The 18181-nt window shown below is 41.4% G+C and overlaps 1 protein-coding gene across 3 annotated transcripts in view; it reads left to right on the plus strand.

Moving 5' to 3' along the window:
- Nucleotides 1-18181, plus strand: part of ADAMTSL1 (ADAMTS like 1) — a 465052-nt gene that overhangs the window by 364850 nt on the left and 82021 nt on the right. For all 3 annotated transcript variants that reach the window (XM_061200460.1, XM_061200461.1, XM_061200463.1), the window contains 2 exons: nt 1204-1383; nt 5161-5295. In XM_061200460.1, coding sequence (XP_061056443.1) covers nt 1204-1383; nt 5161-5295 — 315 coding nt within the window. The remainder of the gene's footprint in view (nt 1-1203; nt 1384-5160; nt 5296-18181) is intronic.

Genomic DNA, 18181 nt, shown 5'->3' on the forward strand with positions numbered 1-18181 from the left:
GACTCTCTTCCTGACTTGCAGACAGCTATCTTCTTGCTGTGTCCTCACATGGTGAAGAGAGAGAGAGAGAGAGAAAGAGAGGGTCTCTTCTTATAAGGGCACTAATCCTATCACAAGGGCCACCCCCCTCATCACAATCTCATCTAAACCTAACAATCTCCAAAGGCCTCACCTCCTAACACCATCACACTGATGTTGGTTAGGACTTCAACATAAGAATTTACAAAGGACACAAACATTTAGTCCATAACACTCCTAGAGGATAGAGCCTGACTTCCAAAGACAGGAACCCCATCCCAATTCAGATATGCATACTCTCCCCAGCTCTCTCTCACAACAATAACTGCTTAGGAGAGAGCAGAACACTTTCTTTTTGTCTTTCTTTTTCTGTGGTGATACTGATAATTCAATCTTTTCTCGTTCTAAGAAAATACTTAGGCTTCAAAGAATACAGGCTTGTTTTCCACATAGAGTGTCAACTCTGGTAAGGATCTAGCAGCTTTCATTTGTCTGGTTCATGAATATATCTACATTTTGTAGCTTTTAACTTTCTACTGAGATATAATATTTATACAGAAAAGTGCACATATCATAAAGGTCCCAAGCCCACCAAACCAGCCCCCAAGTCAAAAAACAGAGGATTAGTAGCAACCAAGCTCCCTGTCCCCACTCTCAGTCACAGCCCCTCCCAGTCCATCCCAGTCTCTCAGAGGAACCCCCCACTCTGACTGCTGACAGCAGAGTACTGATGTTACCAGTTTTTGTTTTCTACTTTCAGAAACAAAATCATACAGTGTGTACTCTTTCACGTCTGGCTTTTCTTATTTAACGTTAGGTTTGTTTCATGTAGTTGTCAGTCATTCATTTGCACTGGTGTATACATTCGGTTCTGAGGTGTTTTCTCCAAAGAATTTGGGTTCACTCCTTCCACCCTGGCAAGTGCCCTTTTCCCAGCTGCCTCCTTCCTCTTCTTTGAAGCGGCCTCTCTCTTCCTGCCTCATCAGTGTAAGGTTTAAAAGGCAAAAGATCCCAAGACAGCTGAGAGGTCAGAGGCATTATTTAGTTTGGCTGAAGGGGAGTAGAAGACGCCCAGGCACATGCTTCCTGCAGAGCAGCCCTGGGGCGGGCCCTGGCAAGAGGCTATAAATGCCTCCAGGGTCACCTGAATGTGTTGGCTGATGAGTTTATTTTTTTTCCTCCTAGGTGTGCCTGAAGCTGAAGTCACTTGGTTCAGGAATAAAAGCAAACTGGGCTCCCCTCACCATCTGCACGAGGGCTCCTTGCTGCTTACAGCCGTGTCCTCCTCGGATCAGGGCCTGTACTCCTGCAGGGCGGCCAATCTGCACGGGGAGCTGACTGAGAACACACAGCTACTGATCCTAGGTAAACACCTCGAGGCCGGCTGCCCCCTGCGGACCCCACTGGGGGTGACTGTCTAACCCACCCTCTACCTCCTCCTGTCCCTGATCCAATGAAGTGCATAAAGGTAAAATCAATATCCCTTCCCTTCTCCCCACCTTAGGGCCTCCCAGTAGAAAGAACACAGACCTTGGGGCCAAGCAAGCCAAGCAGACATCAGTTAGAACCCTAGCTCTACTGCTGACTCACTGTGTCACCTTGGGCAAGTCACTTAACCTTGCTAAGCCGTAGATGCTAGTCTCTGTGTAGAAACTTACGGAACAAGATTGCCCATGTTTGGCTAGGGGTTGGCAAATAGAGGTAACAGAAGTACAGCAGTTGCTCTTAACTCCTTCTATGTTAAGGACTTCTTGGAGAATCAGACGAAAACTATAGATTACCTTGTCGAGAAAAATTCATAAATGCAAAATTTTTTTTAAATTTCAGGAAGTTCATAGTCTAGTCCACCTGAAGTCCACACGTGTACACCCCCTGTCTTTGTCCGTTCCGGCTGCTATAGCAAAATAGCCACAGATTGGGTGGCTTGTAAGCAACAGAAGATTGTTTCTCACACTTCTAGAGACTGGAAGTCCAGAATCCAGGTGCCCTTATGGTCGGGCTCTGGTGAAGGCCCTCTATGTGGCTGCAGAATCATGGCTTCTTACTGTGCCCTCATATGGCAGAAGGGATGAACCAGCTCTCAGGGGTCTCTGTTATGAGGTCACTAATCCCAATCAGGAGGGCTCCACCTTCATGACCTAATCATCTCCCAAAGTCCCTACCTCCTAATATCATCACCTTGAAGGAGTTAGGATTTCAACCTGTGAATTTGGGGGATGCAAACATTCAGACTACAGCACCCCCAAACATAAGGACCTCTGATTAAAGAGTCTAACACAGTTCCTGGCATAAAATAGTTATTTAAAATTAACAACAATTGCTGAGACACCATCAACACTCACTGATGCCCAGGGCTGGACTCAGCCACGTGCAAGCTACAACCCTTTTGTCCCCCGGATTAGGACTCTCTGCTTCTCTTCCCCACAGAGTCTGGGAATTGGTGGGATATGATAAAGAGGCTTGTTTTGGTCTTACTTTTTTAAAAAGGCAATTATTAGAGCACGTGTGCTAGCTATCTCAGGAAGAGAAAGCCATCATTCTTAGGGGAAAATAAAAAGGAAAATGTGAGAAATATGAATAATTACACACCACGCATACATACACATACATACATTATGGGCTTCCGCAGGGAAAAATAAGTAAACTTTATACTTATATTTTCACACCCCAAATTGATGATACACCAAAGCATAGGGTCTACCCCTGCCCACTCAGATTTCGGAGATGCCCACATGGGTTTTCATCTCAACAGTGGCTGCATAAACCTCCAGTTATCTTAGGAAGCCGCAGAAAATCAGCTCCGTGAAGGATGTGATTTGTTTTGTTTTGGATTTCATCTGGCTGAGCTGCTCATCTGGAGCCTGGGGCCCAGAGACTCTTGCCCCGCACTGAGTTGTGGAGCTTACCGTGGGCTTTTCCTCCCTAATAACCCTTCCTTGTTGCCTCTGCTAACAGAGCTGAAAGCATAGGATGTGCAACTGCTACCGTAGCTCCACCAGTGAAGTGTGTACGGTCTGGGAGCCAGATCTGCAGCATTCCAACGCTAATGCAGTGTGACCGTGAACGTGGAGTTTGAAGAGCATGACGTCTTCCCATTTTAATCAAACTGGATGGGAAAAAAAATCACTAGTTAGATTCTTAATTTTAGGGCTTTCCGCAATCAGAAGTCTTGGTTTATTCATCAAAGTTTGTTACTTTCTTTAGGTACTTTATGGACATAGGAGTAGTGTTTCTCTTTTTTTTAATCAGCCCAAAATGTGACTTCATTTTTAAATGAGGTATTTCATGTGTAAAGCTGAGGTTTCATGCCAAGGCCTGTGACTTAACCTGTAATGTGGAGACTTGAAGTGTCACGAGGCCGACTTTCACTCATGTGTTCATATAACTATTCATTAAGTGGGATGACTATTCATTAAGTGTTGCCTCGGAGTCCCATGTAGAGCTTTAGGATAAATGCAAGCAGTGACCTCTGTCCTTGGGGAATTTACAGTTTCCCTCAGAAGATCAGCTGGACATGCCCTGAAGAAGTAAATTATGACAGAAGCTGTAAGGACATTAGGAGGGTGTGACATTTGGCCCCAAAAGATCGATGGTTTTAAAGATGGGACATAACCTCCCCTTTTGGCTCTTAATAAATAAGCAAAGACTTCTTGAATTTTAATATTCTTGAAGGAATAGTCAATTTCAGTACTCTTGAGGGAATTCCATTTCCCTCAATATTCAATTTAAATATTTTTGAGGGAATATTAAAAAGGATGGGAGGAAAAGAGTCTAGGTTTGAATAAACTGTCACTATCAGTTCCTAAAATGATGGTATATCAGAGTAGAAAGAGACCTTGGAAATGATGAGGTTTTTCATCATTTTATAGATGAGGAAACTAAGGCTTAGAGGGATTAGGTGACTTGCCCAAGTTAGTGAATGAAAGAGCCACAGCACAAATTGAGTTCCTGAATCCAATCACGATGTTTTTACCCTATACCATATAAAGAATATTTTTAAGTTATATAGAATATATATAGAATGTCTTTACAATTTTTAATTTATATATATAAATATATAAACTCATCACCGTTTTCTGTATGTGATGGTCTTTTGCAGTCAAAGGCACAGTAGACAGAAGGCATGTTTCTGAAGTAGATTCAGGCACCACTGTGACTTCTTTATTTGCCATCCCTAAAAAGTACTGAACAAGGTGACAAGCACACAGTAGGCCCTCACTGAACACTGTTGAAATGACCATCAATTACAAGAGCAACCCTCCTGCTTCTCTTTCCACTCCAACAAGTGCTCTAGAGAAAAAGGTGGGAGTTGGCCTTGGGGTGTGAAGCAGTGCTACAGGAGATGCAAGAAGAAGCGGAGCAGAATTCTGCTTCTTTCCCAGGAGAATCTGGGATCATCCTACCACTAGGTTCAGCAGGTGCTTGCCTCTTTATTTGTTCAGTGGAAATAATAAGCAAGCCACTATACTTCCCTTTTACCTCTTGTTAACTGTGATTCCTGATGACGTCAGCCCTGACTCCTTATAAGATTTTGAATAATAAATCATCCCTATCCTGCTTCTCTGATCCTACTTGGGCATAAAAATCCACATCACAAAGCAAATTCCCAGCCTCACAATTGGACCCTTTTCTTCCTAGAAAAAAGCCACTCACAGGATCCTTCGAAATAAGAAATTCCTGGGGTGTATCCCAATCTGTGGGGACAATAACAAAGTACCTCCCTCTAAAGGTTGTTATAAGAGTTAAATGAAAAATATTTTAGCACAGGACTTGGCATCTAGTAAATGCTGAAGAAGGACTGGCTTTTTTAAAGTGCCTTTATAATATAGTTTCATTTAACTATGCATTTATAGAGTACCCAGTGGTACTGTGGGATAGAGTGGCATACAGTAAGGAACTCCGGAAATCAACATGCCTGATTCTTATTACTGACCTTACAGTTTCAGGCATCAAATATTATATTTGAAATTCAGACTCACCTTGATGGGAACACCTTCTCTATAGGAAAAATGATGTTAAAGGTAACAATAGTAACGCCTGCCTTACACACAGACACACTTATATGCATGGCCGCCTCTCCCTCTCCCCTTAACACAGCCTTTATGCTTTAACCTGCCTGATGCACCATCTGCCTTCTCACAGATCCCCCCCACGTCCCCACGCAGTTGGACGACATCAGGGCCCTGCTCTCAGCCACTGGACCAAACCTTCCTTCGGTGCTGACGTCTCCGCTGGGAACACAGCTGGGCCTGGATCCTGGGAATTCCGCTCTCCTTGGTGAGTCCAGCCCTCTGGAACATTGGGCAGAGATCCAGGGCTGAACAGGATTTATGGGTGGGTGACTACTTGCAGGTGGGAGGGAAGCAGCATTCGGGGGTGACCAACAGGAAATCACTAAATTGCCTACAGAATCCAGACTCACCAGTGGAAACTTGGCTGACTTTCCATATGAGGTGACTGAAGTTCTTAGTGTGTCCAGAGTCTAATGGGGCTCCTTTCTAAATCCTCTTGGGCTGATGCCACAGTCCAGATTCTCTCAGTCAGATTGATGGCGCTGAACTTGGAGAAAGATACAGCAGTGCAGGACAGCTCCTGTATCTCCTCACCCCTTGCCAGCTGTATCCCAGTACTCCTCCATTACCTCTTCTTACCTAAATTAGAGCTATAACCAGCTTTCAAGGAGAAAACTGCGATATCAGTACCTCCCAAAAGCCAGGCAATGTATTTAAACCTCCTTCAGTAGGTGGGGTGTAAAACCAACCCAGAGAGGCTCCTCTGCTTCTTTCCCAGGAGAATCTGGGATCATCCTACCACTAGGTTCAGCAGGTGCTTGCCTCTTTATTTGTTCAGTGGAAATAATAAGCAAGCCACTATACTTCCCTTTTAGTCACTTTTACCTCTCTCTCAAGGCAAGTGTTTAAATAACTCCACCAGGAACAACTTCCCTGGCGTCTGTCATTGGTAACCTCCACCAAGTTATTGCCCATGTGGCTGGCACCCTCTTGTAGCAGAGAGTTGTTCAAGGGCATCCACATCCTGGGCCCCTCACCCCAGAATCATGGAGATGCCAGAGCAACCTCTACATTTCCAGCATGACCTCTGGACATGGTCAAAGTGGAGAAGAAGTCCTTTGCCCTCAAAGGCCTGGGAAAAACAGGCCTACAAAATGGAGAAAATCTTCATGCTCACTGTATGTGGCCCCAAATGTTGGTCACAGTAGCTAGAATTATGTCCTTGTTGAAATTTCCTCTACTCTTCTCCTTGCCCACTTGCAGGGGACGGGAAGCCAATGGGTTCTCAGTCATACTGGTCATAACTTATCAATATGGCCCCAGGGCTTGGTATCTTTAGGGTTATAGCACAGAAAGATTACCTTCCATTTTTGTTAACATCTAAAATTAGCAAAGAATGCATACAGGCCTATGGAAAAAGCTTCTGATTTCTCTGTTTCTGATCTGGGTAAAAATAAAACACAGATACAGTAACGAGTAGCGCTGTTTCTCGTAACAAACTTGGCATTGAGTTTTTCCACGTCACGTTGATCAGAATTCACAGAAGTTTAAACTTGCTTCTTTTTTTGGTTTGTTTTGGCATATAAAGGGTAAATTTATTCCAAATTAAACATGTGCATTGTAAACTTTTTATTTTAGGCCCATCACTATGAGAGATTGTCATAACTTATTATCATTGCCCAGTCACTAGCAGGGTGTGCAGCAGTTGTTTATTTTCAAGTTCAATAACTCTTGGGTCACTCAGGTGCCATTCAGCATGCTGGAAAAGTTGACCTGCTCATATTTTCCATGATAGCTTTACTTTCTTTCTCCCTTATTCTGGAATAATATTTTGTCTTATTTTAGCCATGGGCAATAAGAATTTATTGTGCTATATGCTGCTGCATTCCATTCCTAGTTTATAGTGCTTTGTTACCTTAGACTGGTATTTAAATCTAACAGTTAAGAGACACCTTGATGCCCTAGTTCACATCCAGACCACTCCACCTGAGTAGACCACGGAGGCAGTATGCATAAAATCCCTGAACGTAACTGCATGGGCAAAATGGACTCTAGTGGTGAATGTCAGTGTCTTGCGAACACCATTGAGCTAGGAGAGATCCACGTGGAATCGTGGAGATAAATTAGGGAATGGTGTCAAGCATCAGGACTCTGAGAAGCAGGTCACTGGAGACAGACCAGAGCCTCATTGTTATGCTTTGATGCTGAGCACTGAAGGATGGGGGATAGAGATTCAAATAGGCACAAGGGAAAGGAAACAGGCCCTCAAGGTGAGGAAGATGTCAGGAGCCTGGAGATGAAAACGTGTGGGATGTGCATCAGGTGTCTGTTCAGAAACAGCTGTAAGACCCCACTGCTTTAAAACTGATGACAGGCAGCTAAGCTGGGATAGAAACTAGGCCTTCACAAGGAGCAAGCCTCAGCCAGAGCTTGTCCACTCAGGTGTGACTCCAACCCTTACCGGCAGCGTTCTAACAGCCTCCCTCCATCTTGGGCCTCCCTGGCTAGTGACTCATCCTGATCTGAGTCAATTTGCTCCCCTTTGGACCAGCTCCCATCCCTGGCTCCTGTTGGTGGCCCTTTCAGACCAGAGTATGCGCTCTGGGTACAAGAAATAAGCCAGAGGCCAGAGAGGAGATTCTGTGGAGGGTTGCTTAGAACTCAGAATGGTAAACAGCATCAAATTGTGGAGGACCTTGATTATTAGGTATGGGGGTAGCTTTGCTATGTGGGAAATGGGGAGGTATCTTTAGAGGGTTTTTAAGTAGGAGGATGATGTAGTTAAAGTAATATTTGAAAGAATTAATCTGACATTCTATAAGAGTGAGTAATCAATAGTGAGAGAGATTGAAGAAACACTGTGCTGAGGGTAACAGATGTTCTAGATCAGAATGGAAATACATGGCAAACATATTTGTTAATCACCCCTTCCACAGCCAAGACACCCCTAATCAATCATGACACGCAGCCCAGGCTCTGCCTTGAAATTCATTTTTTTTTAACCCTTTTGTGTGTGTGTGTGTGTGTGTGTGTGTGTTTTAAAAAAATTTTATTGAAATATAGTTGAGTTACAGTGTTGTGTTAGTTTCAGGTGTACAGCAAAGTGATTCAGTTATACATATATATAAATATATGTACTTTTTTACATTCTTTTCCATTATAGGTTATTGCAAGATATTGAGTATAGTTCCCTAAAACAACTATACCCCAATAAAAAAATAAATAAAAAATATATATACGCTACTATATAAAAAATAGATAACCAACAAGGAGCTACTGGAATTCATTTTAACATTACGACCAAGCATGTTGGCGATTGATATATAGGATGAAAGCCATTTGCCAGCCCCACTGTAGCCAGTAAATGTTGAGATTCTTGTGTATGTGTTTCTCCCATCTACAAGGCTACTTGGCCACAACAGATCCAAAGAGCTCCACGGTTCTGTGGCACAGGGACAGTTACTCATGGGCCTTGATTCTCGTGTTTTCATGGGAGGAAGGGGAGAAGGGAGATTTGGGGTTTTTAAAGCCGTATGTCAGCACCAACTCTTCTCCATAAAGGTTGAGTGTTGAGGGTCCCAGTAGGTGAGTCTACCCAGAAATGGCTGTTTTAGTTTTCAGACAGTCTAGCATTGTTTTCACTTCAAGCCACTGTTACAGCTTTCAAGAAGGAATGTTGATCGAGTGACACGTGCATGGGCTCATCTGAGCCTCACTTTCCATAACTGTAAATGAAGACTTGGGACAAGTGAGTCCCTTGCTGCTCTCACACTCTTTGCGATACGACATAGACATGGAAAATGCCCAGTAGAGGCTCGTCCATGCAGAGTTGACCCAGCCTAACTGAATCCCTTGTCCCAGGCAAGGCAGATGCTAAATTTTTTGTCCTTGTTTTCCGGTTGTTCTTTGTGCAGGGAGGCCTAAACTGCACCATCTGCTCTGGAGGGCAAGGCCAGCGCCCATGCCACCACCTTTGGTGTTCCAGCCCAAGCAGTTCCCTGCAGGGTTCCATTTTCAGAGCAGCATCTCAGGCCTCCCCACAGCACCTAAACCCATTTGCAACCTTCTGTCAAATATTTATTTTGGCCACTGAGGCCCAAGACGGATATTTCTCACAGCATCATTTATAGGGCATTAGCGTTTATATTTTTTGAAAAGTAAGTTTTATTGGAGTTTTTATTATAAGAGCAATGCATCTGCACTGTAGAGCAATTAAAAATAGAAGAAAAAAGAAGAAATGAAAATGATCTATAATTACCTGGCCCAGAGGTAACCAGCACAGACATCTTTTTCCTAGCCATTAATATATACATTATATATTTTTTTATCTAAAATGAAATCATACTGTAAGTACTGCTTGTAACTTTTTTCACTTAATGGTACATAAGAGTCATCTTTCCATGTCTCTAAATATTTTTCTACAGTTTTATTTTTGATGCCTGCATTAGTAGGAGGTATCATATCTTATTTAACCAATTCTCTAATGTCGAACATTTAAATTCATGCAATCTCTTGCTAATATAAAAACACAGATACTCAATACTCTGTAATGACCTATATGGGAAAAGAATCTAAAAAAGAGTGGATATATGTGTATGTATACCTGATTCACTTTACTGTACAGCAAAACTAACACAACATTGTAAATCAACTATACTCCAATAAAAATTAATTTAAAAAAATAAAAACATAAATATGATGAATATTCTTATTCCTCTACCCTTGTGTACATCCCTGTTTACTTAGAATCAATTTCTAGAAGTGGAATTATTGTGTCCAAAATTTTGTATATTTTCGGTTTTTGCTGTATGTCGTCAAATTGCCCTCCAAAAAAGTTTTACCCATGTATGTATCCATCAGCACAAGATTAGAATTCCCATTTCCCACAAATATTATCAATACTAGGTATGGCCAAGTGTTATTATATTTACCATTTTAATAGGTGAATATACAATAGGATAAAATATAATACAAAAAAATGGTATCATTTTATTTTTATTCCTTCGATTATGATTTTCAGTCATTTTGTTTTTAATGCTTATCAGTCATTTATATTCATTTATGAGTTGCCTGGAAATGTTCCTTGTTAATTTTTTATAAGTATTAATCCTATTTTATTGATAAGATACAATACATATTCAGGTATTTTTGCATTTATTTGACATAGAATTTTTTTTAAATTGAAGTTTAGTTGATTTACAATTATATTAGTTTCAGGTGTACAACATATTGATTAAATTTTTATAGATTATATTCCATCTAAAATTGTTATAAACTATATTCTCTGTATGGCTATTTTCTCTGTGCTGTACAATATATCTTTGTAGCTTATTTGTTTTATACATAGTAGTTTTTTGGGGTTTTTTAAACATCTTTAGTGGAGTGTAATTGCTTTACAATGGTGTGTTACTTTCTGCTTTATAACAAAGTGAATCAGCCATACATATACATACATCCCCATATGTCCTCCCTCTTGTGTCTCCCTCCCACCCTCCCTATCCCACCCCCCTAGGTGGTCACAAAGCACCAGGCTGATCTCCTTGTGCTATGTGGCTGCTTCCCACTAGCTCTCTATTTTACATTTGGTAGTGTATATATGTCCATGCCACTCTCTCACTTCGTCCCAGCTTCCCCTTCCCCCTCCCCGTGTCCTCAAGTCCATTCTCTACGTCTGCGTCTTTATTCCTGTCCTGCCCCTAGGTTCGTCAGAACCTTTTTTTTTTTTAGATTCCATATATATGTGTTAGCCTACGGTATTTGTTTTTCTCTTTCTGACTTACTTCACTCTGTATGACAGACTCTAGGTCCATCCATCTCACTATAAATAACTCAGTTTCATTTCTTTTTATGGCTGAGTAATATTCCATTGTATATATGTGCCACATCTTCTTTATCCATTCATCTGTCGATGGATACTTAGGTTGCTTCCATGTCCTGGCTATTGTAAATAGAGCTGCAGTGAACACTGTGGTACATGACTCTTTTTGAATCATGGTTTTCTCAGGGTATATGCCCAGTAGTGGGATTGCTGGGTCGTATGGTAGTTCTAATTTTAGTTCTTTAAGGAACCTCCATACTGTTCTCCATAGTGGCTGTATCAATTTACATTCCCACCAACAGTGCAAGAGGGTTCCCTTTTCTCCACACCCTCTCCAGCATTTATTGTTTGTAGATTTTTTGATGATGGCCATTCTGACCCGTGTGAGGTGATACATCATTGTAGTTTTGTTTTGTTTTGGGGTTTTTTTTAACATATTTATTGGACTATAATTGTTTTACACTGGTGTGTTAGTTTCTGCTTTATGACAAAGTGAATCAACTATACATGTACATATATCCCCATATCTCCTCCCTCTTGCGTCTCCCTCCCACCCTCCCTATCCCACCCCTCCAGGTGGTCACAAAGCACCGAGCTGATCTCCCTGTGCTATGTGGCTGCTTCCCACTAGCTATCTATTTCACATTTGGTAGTGTATATGTGTCCATGCCACTCTCTCACTTTGCCCCAGCTTCCCCCTCCCTATCCCATCCCCCCCAAGTCCTCAAGTCCATTCTCTATGTCTACGTCTTTATTCCTGCCCTGCCACTAGGTTCATCAGTACTTTTTTTTTTTTATAGATATCATATATATGTGTTAGCATATGGTATTTGTTTTTCTCTTTCTGACTTACTTCGCTCTGTATGACAGACTGAAGGTCCATCCACCTCACTACAAATAACTCAATTTCATTTCTTTTTATGGCTGAGTAATATTCCATTGTATATATGTGCCACATCTTCTTTATCCATTCATCTGTCGATGGACACTTAGGTTGCTTCCATGTCCTGGCTATTGTCAATAGAGCTGCACTGAACATTGTGGTACATGACTCTTTTTGAATTATGGTTTTCTCAGGGTATATGCCCAGTAGTGGGATTGCTGGGTCATATGGTATTTCTATGTTTAGTTTTTTAAGGAACCTCCATACTGTTCTCCATAGTGGCTCTATCAGTTTACATTCCCACCAACAGTACAAGAGGGTTCTCTTTTCTCCACACCCTCTCCAGCATTTATTATTTGTAGAATTTTTGATGATGGCCATTCTGACCGGTGTGAGGTGATACCTCATTGTAGTTTTGATTTGCATTTCTCTAATGATTAGTGATGTTGAGCATTCTTTCATGTGTTTGTTGGCAATCTGTACATCTTCTCTGGAGATATGTCTGTTTAGGTCTTCTGCCCATTTTTGGATTTTGTTGTTTGTTTTTTTGATACTGAGCTTCATGAACTGCTTGTAAATTTTGGAGATTAATCCTTTGTCAGTTGCTTCATTTGCAAATATTTTCTCCCATTCTGAGGGTTGTCTTTTCGTCTTGTTTATGGTTTGTTTTGCTGTGCAAAAGCTTTTAAGTTTCACTAGGTCCCATTTGTTTATTTTTGTTTTTATTTCCATTTCTCTAGGCGGTGGGTCAAGAAGGATCTTGTTGTGATTTATGTCATAGAGTGTTCTGCCTATGTTTTCCTCTAAGAGCTTTATAGTGTCCGGCCATACATTTAGGTCTTTAATCCATTTTGAGTTTACTTTTGTGTATGGTGTTAGGAGTGTTCTAATTTCATTCTTTTACATGTAGCTGTCCAGTTTTCCCAGCACCACTTATTGAAGAGACTATCTTTTCCCCATTGTATAGTCTTGCCTCCTTTATCAAAAATAAGGAGACCATGTGTGCGTGGGTTTATCTCTGGGCTTTCTATCCTGTTCCATTGATCTATATTTCTGTTTTTGTTCCAGTACCATACTGTCTTGATTACTGTAGCTTTGTAGTATAGTCTGAAGTCAGGGAGCCTGATTCTTCCAGCTCCATTTTTCTTTCTCAAGATTGCTTTGGCTGTTCGGGGTCTTTTGTGTTTCCATACAAATTGTGAAATTTTTTGTCCTAGTCTGTGAAAAATGCCATTGGTAGTTTGATAGGGATGGCAATGAATCTGTAGATTGCTTTGGGTAGTATAGTCATTTTCACAATGTTGATTCTTCCAATCCAAGAACATGGTATATCTCTCCATCTGTTTGTATCATCTTTAATTTCTTTCATCAGTGTCTTATAGTTTTCTGCACACATGTCTTTTGTCTCCTTGGGTAAGTTTATTCCTAGGTATTTTATTCTTTTTGTTGCAATGGTCAATGGGAGTGTTTCCTTAATTTCTCTTTCAGATTTTTCATCATTAGTGTATAGGAATGCAAGAGATTTCTGTGCATTAATTTTGTATCCTGCTACTTTACCAAATTCATTGATTAGCTCTAGTAGTTTTCTGGTAGCATCTTTATGATTCTCTGTGTACAGTATCATGTCATCTGCAAACAGTGAGAGCTTAACTTCTTTTCCGATTTGGATTCCTTTTATTTCTTTTTCTTCTCTGATTGCTGTGGCTAAAACTTCCAAAACTATGTTGAATAATAGTGGTGAGAGTGGACAACCTTGTGTTGTTCCTGATCTTAGTGGAAATGGTTTCAGTTTTTCACTATTGAGAACGATGTTGGCTGTGGGTTTGTCATATATGGCCTTTATTATGTTGAGGTAAGTTCCCTCTATGCCTACTTTCTGGAGGGTTTTTATCATAAATGGATGTTGAATTTTGTCAAAAGCTTTTTCTGCATCTATTGAGATGATCATATGGTTTTTCTCCTTCAATTTGTTAATATGGTTTATCACATTGTTTGATTTGCATATATTGAAGAATCCTTGCATTCCTGGGATAAACCCCACTTGATCATGGTGTATGATCCTTTTAATGTGCTGTTGGATTCTGTTTGCTAGTATTTTGTTGAAGATTTTTGCATCTATGTTCATCAGTGATATTGGCCTGTAGTTTTCTTTCTTTGTTACATCTTTGTCTGGTTTTGGTATCGGGGTGATGGTGGCCTTGTAGAGCAAGTTTGGGAGTATTCCTCCCTCTGCTATATTTTGGAAGAGTTTGAGAAGGATAGGTGTTAGCTCTTCTCTAAATGTTTGATAGAATTCACCTGTGAAGCCATCTGGTCCTGGGCTTTTGTTTGTTGGAAGATTTTTAATCACAGTCTCAATTTCAGTGCTTGTGATTGGTCTGTTCCTATTTTCTATTTCTTCCTGATTCAGTCTCGGAAGGTTGTGCTTTTCTAAGAATTTGTCCATTTCTTCCAGGTTGTCCATTTTATTGGCATATAGTTGCTTATAGTAATCTCTCATGATCCTTTGCATTTCTGCAGTGTCAGTTGTTACTTCTCATTTTTCATTTCTAATTCTGTTGATTTGAGTCTTCTCCCTTTTTTTCCTGATGAGTCTGGCTAATGGTTTATCAATTTTGTTTATCTTCTCAAAGAACCAGCTTTTAGTTTTATTGATCTATGCTATTGTTTCCTTCATTTCTTTTTCATTTATTTCTGATCTGATCTTTATGATGTCATTCCTTCTGCTAACTTTGGGGGATTTTTGTTCTTTTTCCTCTAATTGCTTTAGGTGTAAGGTTAGGTTGTTTATTTGAGATGTTTCTTGTTTCTTGAGGTAGGATTGTATTGCTATAAACTTCCCTCTTATAACTGCTTTTGCTGCATCCCATTGGTTTTGGGTTGTCGTGTTTTCATTGTCTTCTGTTTCTATGTATTTTTTTGATTTCCTCTTTGATTTCTTTAGTGATCTCTTGGTTATTTAGTAGCATATTGTTTAGCCTCCATGTGTTTGTATTTTTTATAGTTTTTTTCCTGTAATTGATATCTAGTGTCATAGCATTCTGGTTAAAAAGATATTTGATATGATTTCAATTTTCTTAAATTTACCAAGGCTTGTTTTGTGACCCAAGATATGACCTATCCTGGAGAATGTTCCATGAGCACTTGAGAAGAAATTGTATTCTGCTGTTTTTGGATGGAATGTCCTATAAATATCAATTAAGTCCATCTTGTTTAATGTGTCATTTAAAGCTTGTGTTTCCTTATTTATTTTCATTTTGGATGATCTGTCCATTAGTGAAAGTGGGGTGTTTGTAGTAATAAAAAAAAGAAAGAAAGAAGAGAGCAACCAAACCAAAAAACAAATCCACCAATGATAACAAGTGCTAAAAACTATACTAAAAAAAAAAAGACAGACAGAACCCTAGGACAAATGGTAAAAGCAAAGCTATACAGACAAAATCACACACAGAAGCATACACATACACACTCACAAAAAGAGAAAAAGGGATAAATATATATATATCATTGCTCCCAAAGTCCACTGCCTCAATTTGGTGTGATTCGTTGTCTGTTTAGGTAGTCCAGAGATGCAGGGTGCATCAAGTTGATTGTGGAGACTTAATCCGCTGCTCCTGAGGCTGCTGGGAGAGATTTCCCTTTCTCTTCTTTGTTCGCACAGCTCCTGGGGTTCAGCTTTGGATTTGGCCCTGCCTCTGCGTGTAGGTCTGTTCTTCGCTCTGACAGGACGGGGTTAAAGGAGCAGCTGATTCGGGGGCTCTGGCTCACTCAGGCCGGGGAGAGGGAGGGGTACGGAATGCGGGGCGAGCCTGCAGCGGCAGAGGCTGGCATGACATTGCAACAGTGAGGCACGCTGTGTGTTCTTGCGGGGAAGTTGTCCCTGGATCACGGGACCCTGGCAGTGGCGGGCTGCACAGGCTCCCGGGAGCGGAGGTGTGGGTAGTGACCTGTGCTTGCACGCAGGCTTCTTGGTGGCGGCAGCAGCGGCCTTAGCGTCCCATGCCCGTCTCTGGGGTCCGCGCTGATAGCCGCGGCTCGCGCCCGTCTCTGGAGCTCGTTTAGGCGGCGCTCTGAATCCCCTCTCCTCGCGCACCAGGAAACAAAGAGGGAAGAAGAAGTCTCTTGCCTCTTTGGCAGCTCCAGACTTTTTCCCGGACTCCCTCCCGGCTAGCTGTGGCGCACTAGCCCCCTTCAGACATGTCTTCACACAGCTAACCCCAGTCCTCTCCCTGGGATCTGACCTCCGAAGCCCAAGCCTCAGCTCCCAGCCCCCGCCCGCCCCGGCGGGGGAGCAGAGAAGCCCCTCGGGCTTGTGAGTGCCGGTTGGCACCGATCCTCTGTGTGGGAATGTCTCCGCTTTACCCTCTGCACCCTGTTGCTGCGCTCTCCTCTGTGGCTCCGAAGCTTCCCCACTCCGCCACCCTCAGTCTCCGCCAGTGAAGGGGCTTCCTAGTGTGTGGAAACTTTTCCTCTTTCCCAGCTCCCTCCCAGAGGTGCAGATCCTGTCCCTATTCTTTTGTCTCTGTTTTTTCTTTTTTCTTTTGCCCTACCCAGCTACATGGAGAGTTTCTTGCCTTTTGGGAAGTGTGAGGTCTTCTGCCAGCGTTCAGTAGGTGTTCTGTAGGAGTTGTTCCACATGTAGATGTATTTCTGATGTATTTGTGGGGAGGAAGGTGATCTCCACCTCTTATTCCTCTGCCATCTTGAAGGTCTCCTGTACATAGTAGTTTGTACCTCTAAATACCTTACCCCTATCTTGTCCCTCCCCTCTGCCCTCTCCCCATTGGTCACCACTAGTTTGTTCTTTATATCCGTGAGTCTGTTTCTGTTTTGTTATATTCATTCGTTTGTTTATTTTTTAGATTCTATTTGTAAGTTATAACATACAGTATTTGTCTTTCTCTGTGTAACTCATTTCACTAAGCATAATGCCCTCCAGGTCCATATATGTTGTTGCAAATGGCAAAAATTCATTCTTCTTTGTGGCTGAGTAATATTCCACTGTATAGATATACAACATCTTCTTTATCCATTCTTCTGTTGATGGACACTTAGGTTGCTTCCATGTCTTGGCTATTGTAAATAATGCTGCTATGAACACTTGGGTGTGACATATAAATTTTTTTAACAACCTTATTGAGATAACTGACGTACAATAAATAACACATAAAGTCTAAAATTTGATGTTTTGATATATGGATGCACCTATGAAACCATCACCACAGTCAGCATAATGAGCATATTCATCATTCCCAAGAGTAACCTCGTGCCCCTTTGTAGTTGTTCCTTCACGCCCCTGCCCCATCCCAGGTAACTATTGATCTGCTGTCAGTATAGATTAGATTGGATTTCTAGAATGTTATAAAAAAGGAATCATACTTTTGGGAGATTTGGCTTCTTTCACTCAGAATAATTATTTGGACATTCATCCCCATTGTACTTGCATCAATAGCACATTTCCTTCTATTGTTGCTTAGTGTCAATTGTACAGATAAACTACAGCTTGTTCAACCACTCATCTATGGAAGGACAGAATGGTCATTTCCCACTTCTGGGTATTACAGATGAAGCTGCTATACATATTCACGGGCTAGTCTTTGTATGGACACCTGCTTTCATTTCTCTTGATTAAATACTTGACAGTAAAATGGCTGGATCGTATGGTCAGTGCATGTTTAACATTTTAAGAAACAGCCAGACTGTTTTCTAAAGTGGTTGCCTACTTTACAGTCCTACCAGCAGTGTCTGATAGTTCTAGTTGCTCCACATCCTCACCTACACACTCTATAGTTGGCCTTTTAATTTTAGACATTCTACTAGGTGTGTAGTGGTTTCTCGTTGTGGTTTTTTTTTTTGTAAAGCTGTCTTTTTTAATTTTTATTTATTTATTTATTTATTTATGGCTGTGTTGGGTCTTCGTTTCTGTGCGAGGGCTTTCTCTAGTTGTGGCAAGCGGGGGCCACTCTTCATCACGGTGCGTGGGCCTCTCACCATCGCGGCCTCTCTTGTTGCGGAGCACAGGCTCCAGACACGCAGGCTCAGTAATTGTGGCTCACGGGCCTAGTTGCTCCACGGCATGTGGGATCTTCCCAGACCAGGGCTCGAACCCGTGTCCCCTGCATTGGCAGGCAGATTCTCAACCACTGCACCACCAGGGAAGCCCTCGTTGTGGTTTTAATTTGTATTTTCCTAACAACTGATAGTGTTGAGCTTTTCATGTGCATATTTGCCACCTTGATTTCTTCTTTGGTGAAATGTCGGTTCAGTTTTTGCCCTGCTTTTTTTTTAATTGGGTATTTGGTTTACTTATTATTGAGTGTTGAGAGTTCTTTTTATATATTGGATACAAGTCTTTTATCAGATACATGAATTCCAATACTATGTGCCTGTCAGTGGCTGTCTTTTCAGTCTTTTAATGTCTTTCAAAGAGCAGAAGATTTTAATTTTAAT

The sequence above is a fragment of the Eubalaena glacialis genome, chromosome 9 (genome assembly GCF_028564815.1).
Source record: "Eubalaena glacialis isolate mEubGla1 chromosome 9, mEubGla1.1.hap2.+ XY, whole genome shotgun sequence".
In the NCBI taxonomy this organism is placed as follows: domain Eukaryota; kingdom Metazoa; phylum Chordata; class Mammalia; order Artiodactyla; family Balaenidae; genus Eubalaena; species Eubalaena glacialis.